The 13,426-nt window shown below is 38.1% G+C and overlaps 1 protein-coding gene across 3 annotated transcripts; it reads left to right on the forward strand.

Annotated features, from left to right (window-relative positions):
• The first annotated feature begins 740 nt into the window (after positions 1–740).
• On the forward strand, positions 741–9,925 carry anchor (integral membrane protein GPR155 homolog anchor). 3 transcript variants are annotated; one of them, XM_070214788.1, is made up of 14 exons: positions 741–1,404; positions 5,233–5,522; positions 6,118–6,257; positions 6,320–6,651; positions 6,715–6,880; positions 6,946–7,185; positions 7,246–7,437; positions 7,503–7,656; positions 7,908–8,000; positions 8,057–8,438; positions 8,507–8,881; positions 8,937–9,062; positions 9,191–9,254; positions 9,423–9,552. In XM_070214788.1, the coding sequence occupies exons 1-13, from the start codon at positions 1,214–1,216 to the stop codon at positions 9,237–9,239; spliced, it is 2,730 nt and encodes a 909-aa protein (XP_070070889.1). In that variant the 5' UTR covers positions 741–1,213; the 3' UTR covers positions 9,240–9,254; positions 9,423–9,552. The 3 variants fall into 3 exon arrangements, with proteins under 3 accessions (XP_070070889.1, XP_017003542.2, XP_017003543.2); XM_017148053.3 differs by lacking the exon at positions 9,191–9,254 and having other exon boundaries at positions 742–1,404; positions 9,423–9,925; XM_017148054.3 differs by lacking the exon at positions 9,191–9,254 and having other exon boundaries at positions 742–1,404; positions 7,908–7,976; positions 9,423–9,925.
• The last annotated feature ends 3,501 nt before the right edge of the window (positions 9,926–13,426 follow it).

Genomic DNA, 13,426 nt, shown 5'->3' on the forward strand with positions numbered 1-13,426 from the left:
TTTTATTTTAGCGGTCACTTTTTAAAAGTTTAAGTTCTTATTGATCTGTTTTTCGCTTTAATTTTTTTTATGAGTTCGAACTTAACTATTTTTTAGAAAACAGATAGAAGAATAAGATAAATATATCTGTAGGTTAGATACCCGTCAATTATATAAAATTTTGATTAAATTATAATAATAATTTCACTTTTATAAAATAAGTCGACGAATATTTATTGCAACTAAAATTTGTGACTTTTAAACAATTATTTGTATTTTCTTGGTGTAACGGTTTCAGTTGGAAATGCTTTCACATTTAAAATTAGTATGTAAACATTTGTGAGCTGACAATTGCTAACTGGAACGAAATACAATCGTTGTGGAATATCGATGGAGGATTTTTAGGGGGAAAACTGAATTTTCATCTGGCAACACTAAAACTCAATTTAACATAATGTTAAGATACAACGTTTTCTTACATTGGCAGAGCAGCGGCAGAGGCGCAACAGTTTTGCCAATGTAAGAAAACGTTGTATCTTAACATTGCTGTTAGAAAACCATGAAATCTAACATTTAGCAGCGCCAAATTGGCGGAAGTGGGAAACTGGTGTAAGGAAACGGGCGCCCTCTATGGAAACATTTGTGAGCTGACAATTGCCAATTGGAACGAAATACAATCGTTGTGGAATATCGATGGAGGGATTTTCAGTGGGAACTATCGACTGTTTGAGGTTTTTTAGGGGTAGGCTGAACTGGTCCTACCATTCGCGTTAAAAATTAAAAACAAATCGCATCGGCGGGCGCTTTCGAGCTCTTAACTAACTTGATTTTCGCTAAGTAAGCCGTTTTATTGCTTCCCGAAAGCCAGAACCGCGGACCTAAAAATCGGAGATGCGCCGCTCGAACAGATGAAAGTGAAATCTGCCTGCCGGGCATTGCGAATTTCTACCATTTTCGATGGAATAAAAAGAGTGCTAAAAATAAACCAACAACAATACATAATTGGCAAGGCTTGAGCAAACAAAACTGCGTAGATAAGGCAGTTAAATAATAGATCAAAAGATTCGCAAGAGATCAAAAAGGCGAAAATTCAATAAATTCGCAGCTGGCCCTTTGACGTCACAGCGCATCAGCTGTTTGGTTAACGGAGCACCCTACTTCCTTTTCGCTATGACGTGCAGACTCGCCCACTAACAGTAAACACCCACGCTTGAGCTCCAGAAGAAATTCCCAAATGGATAGCTCCATGTACTATGCGAGGGAGCGAATTGCGGCCAGCACAGAGGCTAATGTCAGGGTCATCGCATCGACCATGGCCGCATCTCTGGCCAACGGAACCGCTTCGCCACGCGCAGATGACGGAGGCGTCTCCATGAACAACTTTTACCCGGCGTTGGTTCAATGCTTCGGCATCATCATTTGCGGGTTAGTAGAGGGGGCAGGGAGATAGCACCTAGTTGGCCCACGCATCCTCACCGATAACCGATAAGATAACCCATCGATTTTACCCCTTATGGCCCTCCTTTGTTTCATTCGGTACAGGAAAACCACCCTAATTGAAAATAATTTACTTTATTATGCGGAACTATATGCACAAAGTTCATTAGTCACCGCACAATGTGTACCATACTGTACCTTGGTCAACGATGTTGATAGTACAGCTCTTGATTTGTTTATTTATTATATAAAAAAGTATAAATTACATCTACAAATGGGATAGAAATTTTGTCTTTTAAGCTAGAACTTCTTCTTAAGGCAATTTATATGATTTAAAAATGATAAACCTACACATTTGACTCTTAACACTATCTGCACGCTTCGCAGTTAATTAATATTTCAGGATATTTTAAATCGCCAACAATTAACTTTCATTAAGAATCCTTAATCTTTATTATATCAAAGACTTTGAGACCCCAAATACACAGGCTTATATATTCTTGCCACAATTAGAGCTTTTATTAACAATGTTTGAACTCTTCATCAGAACCGCAAATGTGAATTTTCCCATTAATTAATATAATACCAACAAATCTTTTAAATTGAGTTATTTGTTTTGAAATACATTTAAATTCGTTTGCAATTACAACAACTTTTTTCACAAGATTTTGAACTTTTGTAACTACTTATAAACCCATGTAGAGTAAGTAAAAACTTGTTGCACTATAGGTTGCCACATCCCACGCAGGGTCTTTAGACTTAGATCACCTTATCGCTGTGATTACTGGGTACGTGCGCCAAAGGAAAGTTGTGTGTGCACTTGCTCGTACAGTGACCAGCACTTATGTCGCACACCGTCTCGAACCAATTTCAATTTCTCTGATTTGTTTTCCCCACTTATCAATTGACACTCGAATTTTATAATCTTCGCCAAACTGCTGTCTCACTGTCTGTGCGTACTCCAATTGAATCGTTTGCTTTTTTAAACAAACCCAGCAATTATCTTAAATCAGCTAAATTAATTTTTGTTATTTTTAGAAATACAATTCACAAAAAGAGATTTATTTGGGTTAAATTTGGCGTGTCAGCAAAAGTTGGTGGCCTAAGCTTGTTTAATATTGGGATACATAAAATAGATGCATGAATTTACTAAAATTTAAGATATTATTATTAAAACCCCTCAACGTTTTCTTTAATTTATGCTGCTGTTCTTTGTTTAATTGCGGATGCATTGCGAAAAAATGTTATGCTTAATTCGTTAGCGGTTGTAAAAGGGTTATTTAAATTACAAAATTTCCGATTACTCATTGCCGGTCGGTAACTGATATTGATTGATCATTCACCTGAAAAATCCAAACTGTTAAGCCTTTTGTTCCGGCTATTTGATAGGAATCTCTTTGTTTCCCTTAGCTGCATTATTTCCCAATGTTTACACACCTATTACTAGCAATTATAATTAAAAGCGATTTCATAAATCTGAACTAATTCCCGCCGCTCGCGGCACTTTTCCCGGGAAATTGCCGTGAAGCCTCTATTAAATTTGACATACAAAAAATTGCTCAATAACAATGGGGAGCGGCATATGTAAATTTCCTAGGTCCCATAGCAATCTTTATATATGCATCTGAGCCGAAACTTAATTGCCAGTGGGCAATAATCGAAAGTAAAACGTTTAGAGAGTGCGAGAAAAAACGTAAAAACTCGGCAAAACAATTACAAAAATGACCTTGCCAAGCAATGTTTAGCATTAAGCCTGTAAACAATATCTAGCCACTTCACCTGAGGCAATATTCGCACAGTACTAGTACACGGATTATGTAACCGCAATTACCGATTTGTCTACCGAGCACTACCAATTACAGGCGATATGCATGCCCAGACAAAAGACCAACTGGCAGATGCACCTCCTCCAACTGTTCAATCAAAACAATTACAGATATCGCCTATACAAACTCGAATACAAAGTCGGGTACGATTATATATTACTTAACTTTTCTCTCGCCGCGTTCGTTGGCATCTGACTTTAGAATTTAATACTGGAATCGGACTTACAGCTAAAAAACACCCTCCGTTCAGTCGTTAAGTTCTTCTTAATTTATTTTAAACTCACTTTTATAAACATAAATCTTTTAGGAAAATACTTTCTACAAGTAAAATGCCCTGTCTTGGAACTTTCTATAAAATACAATTTTTACAGTAGCCTAAACCTTAATCATTAGCAAACCCCTCAGAAAGATCTCCCCAAAAATAAAACACAACTTGTTTGCTCTATAATTAAAGGGTAGTCGAAAGATACACATCATTTCCAGGTTTAAGTGGTGCCCGTAATGCAATTAAATTTTGCTTTACGACTGTTATCAGATTGAAATTATATTTAATCATTTATTTGATGAATCTTTGTTGTTTCTGCTGACTGTGAGAATTTGATCGACTTGTTATAGACCTTTTGCTTTGTGATATAGGGTGGGAATAACCTGATAAGCGCTACCAGTAATTACGGGGGTGTATAAGCACCTCAGCTTTTTATGGATTGACATTTGTGTGATGTTATAGCTATAGTGCGAGTGTAATAAATGCATTGATCCCATGCATATTATATGTAAAACGTTCTAATCTACACATTCGCAGCTGTTTCTTTATCGGAATCTGGGCGAGAGTTGCCCAACAGGTCGCCCCGCATTATGACAAAATTAAATGAACTATTACTTTGTTCGGGCACGTAAGGTGAATATTTCCGTGCCGATCCTAACAGTCTGCCAATTAAGGCTTTACTTCTTAGAAGTATATAGAAGCTTTTCACTAGGTTGACTAATTTCGATGTTGTTCCTCTCGACTGACTTTCTAGAACACTTGTTTTGCTCAACAGATAAATGAGGTAGGTAAATAAGGAAAAATGGTAGACGTTTTTTGTTTATTAAGTCGGTAGACAGAACACTTTTATAAAAAACACTTGTTAAAACTTCGAAAGGCAAAACATGGGCCATGATTTAAGCCATGAAATCTATAAATTAAAAGATATCTTACCAATATAATTATTTTAAAATTTATTTTAAAATACAGTTATTATAAAAATCTTTCTAGATATATGTATTTATTTAATACAGTAACTGTATTTCTTTCTTTTAGCTTTTTCAAGCTTTCGAATAGGCACACTTTCTTATCAGTCATGTCGTGTAACCTCTTCAAGACTAAACAAAACATAGATAATGTTCACAAGCGTTTCGCATTCCTAGGAAAAAAGCATTCTCACGAATATAAATATATGACACATGGGGTTCCTCAAAACCAGAAGCTGCAGTCTGCCAGCTATATCAATAAGAGGATCCGGAGATAAGAGATTTCTTAGGTACTTCCCAACAATAAAATCCACAACATCTGCTATAAATCCAACGTAATTGCAATAAATCGCGTTGAGTCATACGGAAAGGTCGCTAAACTAGTTCGTATAAAGCTGGGGGAAGTACTCCCTACTCCAGATTACCAGACAAATTAATTTGTCTCGACGAGTGTGACAGAAATACGAATACTCGCACATAAATAAAAACGTTTACAAATCGTTGTTTGCCAAGAGACAGACCGAAATAAAACTGGTTTACGAGGGGATCACGTGTGGTGGCTCTGGTGATTGTTTTTTATATGCATGTAGTACATATTGTACATATTGATTAAGAGTTTCCGCCTTTCCGGCTGGCTGGGTTATTAGCATTATAAATAAACACCTTTTCGTTATAAGGGGGGCGTGGTCCGACACGCCTTTACAACCTGATTACTGGCTTAATGTTCTCCTTTTGCTCACTCCTTGTTGTTACATTGCAGTTACATTGCCGGACGATTCAAGATCATTAGCAATGCGGAAACCAAGGGTCTGGGCACTTTCGTCGGCACCTTCGCCCTGCCCTCGCTGATCTTCCTGTCTCTGGTGGAGCTGAACTGGAACGCGGTGAACTGGAGCTTCCTCCTGGCCATGACCGTCTCCAAGGCGGTGGTCTTCTTCTCCGTGCTGATCATCTCCCTGCTGGTTGCCAGGCCACTGAACTACGCCCGCGGCGGATTGATGGCCATTTTCTGCACCCAAAGCAATGACTTTGCCATCGGCTATCCCATAGGTGAGTTCTAGCCGGGATTACAAGTTGGCTAAATAAAATTAGTAACTTAAAAAACTAGATATTATTTAATTCTTAGTCAGCACTTAAAAGCAAAATGTACTTCAGGGACCAACTGTTACCCAATGTGTTGCTTTTTGAGACCCATCTATATTTTAAGACAGAGGGGCTTTAAACTTTCATAAGCCTTTTAGTTTTGAGGATCACTTAGTTGTAAACAAAGATTAGATTTAATATAATTCAATTCTAGAATGGTTAGATAGTTTTGGGTTTTACGTAAGAAGTATCATTTGTATTCAATATGCAAAAATAAAATGGAAAAAATTAAAACTCAGCACGTAAACTTTGGCAACTATAGTTGCCGGCTATGAAATTCGTCAGTTTCAAAAGATTATAAACATTAACGCTCGATCACATAATGATAAATAGTAATTTGAAATGAATGGCTTTTAAAGTTGCATTCACATATTAAATTGGTCCAAACAAAGCCGAGAATATGATGTAATTATAATTTACTTTCCGATTTAAACGATTTGATAAATAAACTGTTATTAACTGTAACTTCAACGCAATTTAATTAACATTATATTTCCTGCAGTTATGGCTCTATACAAGGATGTGCATCCGGAATATGCTTCATATCTGTATCTAATGGCCCCGATCTCACTGGCTATTCTGAATCCCATTGGTCTAGTGCTCATGGAGATATCCAAGATAATCAAGAACAAGGAGGATGTGGTAAGTACCTGAGTATTATTTCTCTCTCTCCTCATTAAATTCCTGTTGAAAATCCCTTTCAGACCCGTAATCCACCACTGTGTCCTGAAACTTGTCCCGCAGAGCAGATGGCCAAACGGAATCGGTGCCTGGGTGAACGATCTATTCTCGTTTTTAACACCCTGGTTGCTCTGTTCTTCAACCCTTTGCTCCTGATGACCTTGCTGGGTGTTGCTGGCGGTTTCCTCTTTCCGCACGGACTGCCCGAAATGGTCTCCAGTACTTTGCGTGTCCTTGGACAGAGCTTTTCGGCCACAGCTTTGTTTCTACTTGGCCTGAAGATTGTCGGAGGAACGGGATCGGAACGAAAGAGTACAGGATTTCTATTGCCCGGAGTGCTTATACTGGTTAAAATGTATGTGTAATTTGTAACATTTATTTATTCAATAGATCAACATATCTTGAAATTTATTCATAGCTTGGTGCTACCGCTGGTCATCCGGCAGACGGTCAACATTATGCAGTCTGGCCAGAACTTCAACGACACCACCGAGCTGAGTACTTTCGGCTTTCTCTACGGCACCTTCCCAGCTGCCCCCGGGGCTTTTGTCGTTGCGACACAGTACAACATGGAGGTTGAATTGGTAATTGGATTGAAAGTCAAATCGAAATATCCAGTGCCCATTAATAATGTATTCTCTCTGCTCAGGTTGCCCGTAGCATGGTTTTCTGCACATTCATCTCGGCACCGCTGATGTTTATATCAGCCAAAATGATATCGCTGACGAATCTGAAGCCACTGGACTATCTGCATGAGCTGGACGCCTTTTCGTTTGACATCAGTGTGGCCGGTGCGGCTGCCTGTTGCATCATGCTGGTATTGTTGATCGTGACGAAGCGGTTTAAGCGAATGCCGCAGAGGATCACTTTTTGTCTGGTGCTATCGCAGGTGAGACATCCTTTTTGGTTACCTTTTGGAGATGGTTTTTAAATTGTGTAACCCTTCCAGCTCATGTGCTGCATAGGAGTAATTCTCTGGTCCAAGATGGAACACGTGCACCGTTGGCCCTTGTATCTTCAGTTTTTCCTCTTCAATATTGGCACCTACAGCACTCGCCTGTGGACGGCTCTCTTGGCCATTTCCCTGCTCTTCCTGCAGTGTCGCAGCTTGTGTTTTGTCCTAAAACTATGGCCGTATATGGTAACTATTTAAAGTGATACAAATATAATGTAACCTTATGTAACTTTTAATTTTCCTGCTTTTAGTTGGTATTTGCCTGGGCTGTGCCGGCCATCATTTCGGGTCTCTTGGTGGCCTTTGACTCAAATGTGATGTCTGGAGAAAAACATAATCCGAGCTTTCAGTACGGAAATGCTCAGGCTGCCATCTCAGTTTTTATGCTTGTCATGTGCTTTATAGGTGTGTATAAAATTTATTTTAAAAATGAACTCAGCACCAAAAAAAATGATGAAAAATCTATATGCACTTGAAGGGTTAATTAAAGCCTGTAGGATCTTTGGTTTATGATTGGTTATCTATTCTAAACCATATATAATAATCCGTCAGGTTGTACAATGATGCGTCAAAAGTTTTCAATCTGATATAATTTCCCTTGAGAAGTTCGTGAAAGTTTTTCATAACATTATTAACTCATATATATTATATTTCAGTCACTGTCGGCTGCTTGGTGCTGCATCAGCGTTATAAGAAACGCTACGAAAAGTACATGACCTATTCACGTGAGTTGTCCAATCCGGAGTCGGGTATGTTCCTGAAATCCCAATAAATTGAATAACTTTTAATGCTTCTTTTATTATAGAAACATCAGATTTGCACTCGACAATATCCACAACTAACTTATTGAGTAATACGGATCATTCGTCCATCCGGCAGAGTGTTCGCACTGCATCCTATTCGTCCTCATCCGACGATGAAGATATGATACCAACAGCTGCGGGATTGCCAGCGAACAGAACGAATGGTAATAGCAGCGGAGGATCAGGAGGAGGAGAAGGAGGAGGAGGTGGTTGTGGCTCTGGCAATGGAACCTGCTGCTCGGGAGGAGCACCGGTCACCACTCCATCGACAGCCAGCACCGTGGTTGTAGACATTGAGGATCTGTTGAATCGCACTCGTCAACGCGCCAATGGAGCCAACAATAAAGATCTGGACAAGATCGAGAGTGCACCTGCTGCAGACGAGTACGTTATAGATAATATTATTAACTATTAGCAAGGTTCATAATAAGAAAACATAATTATTCTTACAGAATTCGCCATCAAATGTGCAGCAGCTCGTTCAATTGCGGACCAAGTACCTCTCGACAAGGTTGTCAGACTATTATCGAACGCTATGAGGATCAGAACAGGCGTGGACTCGAGCCCCTAGAGCACCCGAGCGACACGGATGAGCACCAAACCTTGAAGCACACTGTCTTGCTGATCATTCTGCTGTGCTCCATGTTTGTCGGCCTGGCGGTGTCCATTTGGACTCTGGTCATGGAAGGAATGTCGGGCATTTATCTGGAACTGAGTTTCCTCGATGCTTTCCTAAACTTTGGTCAGGGTCTAATTGTGCTGGCCGTGTTTATAACCGACATGGGCGAGCTACTGAGGCCAGTTGTCAAGCTTTGGCGCAAAATATGGTGAGATCTCTTGTTTTAAATCCTAGATCGATTTTCATGACATTTTCCCTTAAAGGTATGGAGCCAATGTGGTTAGTCTACCGCACTGGTCGAACGTGCGACCCGAAACCAAGCATATTTGTGAACAGTTCCGCAATCATCACTTGGAAAACTGCAAGAAGGATATTGCCAAGGACAGAAGGTGGGCATTGCCAAGACTTCAATTTTTCGTAGCTTAGCAAACATAGGGAATTATTTAGAAAGTTGTTTAGTTTTTTATAAACAATCTTTATTTTTGAAAACCCTTTTCTAATTTAAACCCTGCCTTAGAATATTAAGCAGCAATAGGAATAGTCCTATGGAGGACAATAATTTTTAATTTCAATTAAACTAAGTAAGTATTTTGAGTGATTTCCATTCTGAACCAGTTAGCAGCTAAGCATTTTATTCAGCTTGATCTTAGCACTCTTGTGGCAAACGTTTTTAGTATTCGCTTGAGCTAGATTAGAAAAACTATAAGATTTGATTAGTATTTACTAAAACATTTACTAAATTTTTACAGGTGGCGCATTCGAGTGTATCGCAGGGTGTTCTACGGCACCGAGTTTGTCAGCTGGCTCATCGAGGTGGGACTTTCCAAGGACCGAATGGAGGCTGTTCACTATGCCCGACATCTGGTCGATGGACGGGTCTTGAGGCACATAAACAACGTTTATCACTTCGAGGATAAACTGCTGCTCTACAATTTCTGCAGTCGCATCTAGAGGCAGCTACTACAAAGATGAAGCAACTACGCCAAATTTAGTTTGATTTCCTGTTTAGTTTATCATATCTCTTGTATGTAATTTTGACTGCTGTGATTGTACGCCAAACAAACACGCACACACAATGCAGCCAATTGTGTGTGGGTGATGGTGATGGCGAGTGGGAGGATGAGCTAGTGAATTTGTGTATATTGTCCAGGCAATTTGCTTGGCAAACGAAAGTTTATTTTTTAAATGTTTATTACTAAGTAGTTGACTCGGCTGACAGTGGCAGGGGGCTATCAGCTGGAGCTTTAAATAGGTGCAATATAGAATACTGAATGTAACAGAAGATGAGTGTTTCCTAAATATTACAAATATCTTTGTACTTTAAACGAAATTCTATGTCACAACTAAAAGAAAACTGTGCATAAAACGCTATAAACGAATATATCTATATATACACACACATAGTATAGTAAACACCCATAAATAAATATATATATACATGCATATATACCTCAAGCCGCGAGGCCCAAAGAACAAAACATTTACCATGCATTTGTGTCGCATTCGATTTCAATCTTAATTTGCATTGTTTTCCTCCAACACAGCCTTTTGATATCTCTTGTTTTGTTGTCGAATCTTCAGCTTCAGCCATTTTCGATCGCCTTTTGGTCTTGCACGCGTCGCTCAATCTGCGTTCTGCGTGTTTGAAATATCAATCTTCCTTAATTCCGGACACCGGCAACTCTATTAATTGTTCGCAGGCCATCTTCGATTTAATATTCTGCCAACGATACGCTGGGCTATATTTTGGTATGCGCCTGCCTCCCATAAACATTCCCGGAGAGAAGTCTCGACTCTTCTCTGACCAAGTATCATCAATCCATTGAAGCTCTGGTTTGTTTGTTATGCTAAATGCAAGTATTTGTAAAGTGCGCTGGCACACTGGCCACGAAAAGTATTCGCTCATTGCAGTTCTACAAACATTTACTGACTCACTGGGGGTGCAAGTCAAGTACATTCTTTCAATTGCATTCTCAATAGTTAAAACCATTATATTCTAGAGTTTTAACCTTGGAGGAAAGTTGGATATGTCAGGGGCGGCCTATCTCAATTTATAGCAATCTAATGCAGTCCCAAGGTCTGACCAATTCCTATCATAAGGCTGCAATTCGGTCATCAGCTCTAGTTATATAAATGACACTGCAGGGATGAATCATTAAGGGAAGTTACACTCGCCAAGGGAGTGCAATTTCCAATGGTCTCTCAAGTTAAGTGGGAAATACACTTAGCGCCGCAATAAGTCCCTGCATTCTATTTCAGTAACCGTGTTATTCAAGCATTATAATACATTTATTTTCTACAAAATTAGAACTAATTATGCGTCGATCATTTATCAGAATTTTAATTAAAATACAATTTTTTTGATCTTTATTAAAATTATTTTTTATTGTTATCGTTATGACGGATTATCTTTCGAAAACTATTTGAAATATACATTTTTTTTTAGCAAAATAAATACATAGAGCAACTTAAATTAATCGTTGAAAACTGCCCGATCTTATCTACTTCCCTTTTCCGTATGTTCTTGTACTTCTTGTACGTTTATTAGTTTAAACATTAGCTAAACACTTCAATGACTTTTTACGACCTTATCAGTATTGACAGATTAAACAGAAAGTCCCGGAATTACAACCCCGTGGTAGACATTTCGGAACTGATTTGAAAGATTATAAAAAGAAAACTGCAATATAACATTCAATTGGAGTCACGAGTCGAGCATGTCATGACCTCATGCCTCTGTGCCCAAAAATCCTGGCCCATTAATCAACCGCTTTATGACTGAGAAGTGCTAACTGAATAAGTGCAAATAGTTATTATTTATTCATTTAATTTTGCAAAAACGCGCCAAAGAGGGTCGGATCAGAGGTCAGTCAACCCTTGAGCCACGAAAAAGTAATTTTTATTTGTCCCAGCCATCCAATCCACCCCACGCAGCGGAGGCCCAAATATATGGGCTGCCGTCGACGTTGCTCTGGGCATCCAATTTCGAGGCGTACAATTAATAGACACCAAACCAATTCTGGTGACGCTTAACAAGGATATCAAGGGACACCCAATTCTAGGGCAGCATTCACATTTTGCGTTTTGTTGCCTTTCGGGGGAATTAACTAAAAATAGTCCAACCGCATGACGTCTGCAGAAGTCAGTGGGATGATACTTGAACCGCAATTTCGAACCACAAGGACGACATCAGCCTCCCACAGCCGCAGGCTCGTTAATTTCATCCAGCTGTAGATGTAGCATTTAATTTCAAGTTCCTCATACGCCCCGTTGTCGCCACAACAAAGACCACCCATCCATTCCCTACCATTGAGCTATCCCAATATGGATCTTTTCCATAGCCGATTGGCCGCTTCCGCTATTTTCGCCGCATGGCTAATTTCCCATTTAAAATACAAATATGCGAGACTTTCAATTTAAATATTAAAATCCCAATAAATTTTCCAATAAATTCTTAATCGATTCATTAATAATTTTTTTTATTTACAATTTCTTTGAAGAATTGGTTTCCGAAATTTCTATTGCATCTACTAATCCAAAACAATTTTGCAATAATCACAAATGGCCAAATCTTAATTGTGAGTTTTCATTAGAGCGCCTGGCAAGTCAAATCAGAAAGCTGAATCAAAAGCATGGTGAATAATATTCAAAGTAGACTTTCATAAATGCTCTTTATTCCTTTTTTTTTTAGTTATTTCGTTCTATTGATGGGAATATAAAAATCGACTAAACATATTTATTAATTATAATTGGAAGAAGAATAAATTGATTAATTTATTGTTAATTTTATTTTCTATTTCATTACTATATTCTATATGTTTTGAACTTGGAATAGTAACATTTTAAATTCAGCTTATGTAATGGAAACGTACATTTTTCTTAGCAGCTTTAATAAAACATTAAACATTTTTATTGCCGAGCAAACTTCCGGTAAACTTAAGCAAACACTTTGCTGTTATACAAGATAGGTCTAAAATAATGGGTATGACTAACAACTCATATTAAATGCCAGTTCCATTTTTGTCTGTGCCGAGAGTATAGATTATAATTTCTTAAAAATTAGAATCATAAGTATTCATCATATGAATAAAAATAAAATTTTAAATCAGACAAAGGAAATTGTAATGGATTTTAAATAATGTCTTACAGATGTGCAAAAAAATGTATCACGTAATTTTCCTTTTTAAATGTATATTATCTTTACTAACCGACAAACGAGATTAAAAGAACTGTTAGTGAATGGGTGGCAATTTATTATTTTTTTTTAATGAATAACCGTACATTTATATTGTTTAAATATTGTATCGAACCACAAACCAAAGACATAATCATTACGTTACGTTTACGTTCTTTTTTTGCTTCTGTTTTTAATTAATAATAAATAGATTGTTTTAAAAATAAATAAAATAATAAGTTTTAAATGAAATATTTTATTTATTATATTTTATCAGTAAGCAGTTAAATTATAATGATTTATTTTATTAAAATCGATACAAAAATGGCACTTTATAATTTCCGATTGAAATTGATATTCTTAGTGAGCCGCAATTCGATAGGGTATGAAGAGAAACAATAAAATTTGTCGTGCTATATTGACCGTTCGCACACGTCCAAAGGCGCTGGCACGAGCTGTGCATTTTCGATGGGGTGGTTCGCCAGTGGGTGCGGATTGGGCTTGTGCTTTGGGGTGTCCATATGCCATACACTATATCCGATCCGACCACCGACGGCGCCAACCGAAGTAGAGCCGATC

Source organism: Drosophila takahashii, chromosome 3L (genome assembly GCF_030179915.1).
Source record: "Drosophila takahashii strain IR98-3 E-12201 chromosome 3L, DtakHiC1v2, whole genome shotgun sequence".
Lineage (NCBI taxonomy): Eukaryota > Metazoa > Arthropoda > Insecta > Diptera > Drosophilidae > Drosophila > Drosophila takahashii.

What these genes read in the sequence shown, in the direction of transcription:
- anchor (XM_017148053.3), top strand. Translation starts at nt 1,214, where the DNA reads ATGGATAGCTCCATGTACTATGCGAGGGAGCGAATTGCGGCCAGCACA. An exon ending in ACAACATGGAGGTTGAATTG is followed by an intron (nt 6,881 to 6,945) that starts GTAATTGGATTG and finishes CTCTCTGCTCAG; the next exon opens with GTTGCCCGTAGCATGGTTTT. An exon ending in TAAAACTATGGCCGTATATG is followed by an intron (nt 7,438 to 7,502) that starts GTAACTATTTAA and finishes TCCTGCTTTTAG; the next exon opens with TTGGTATTTGCCTGGGCTGT.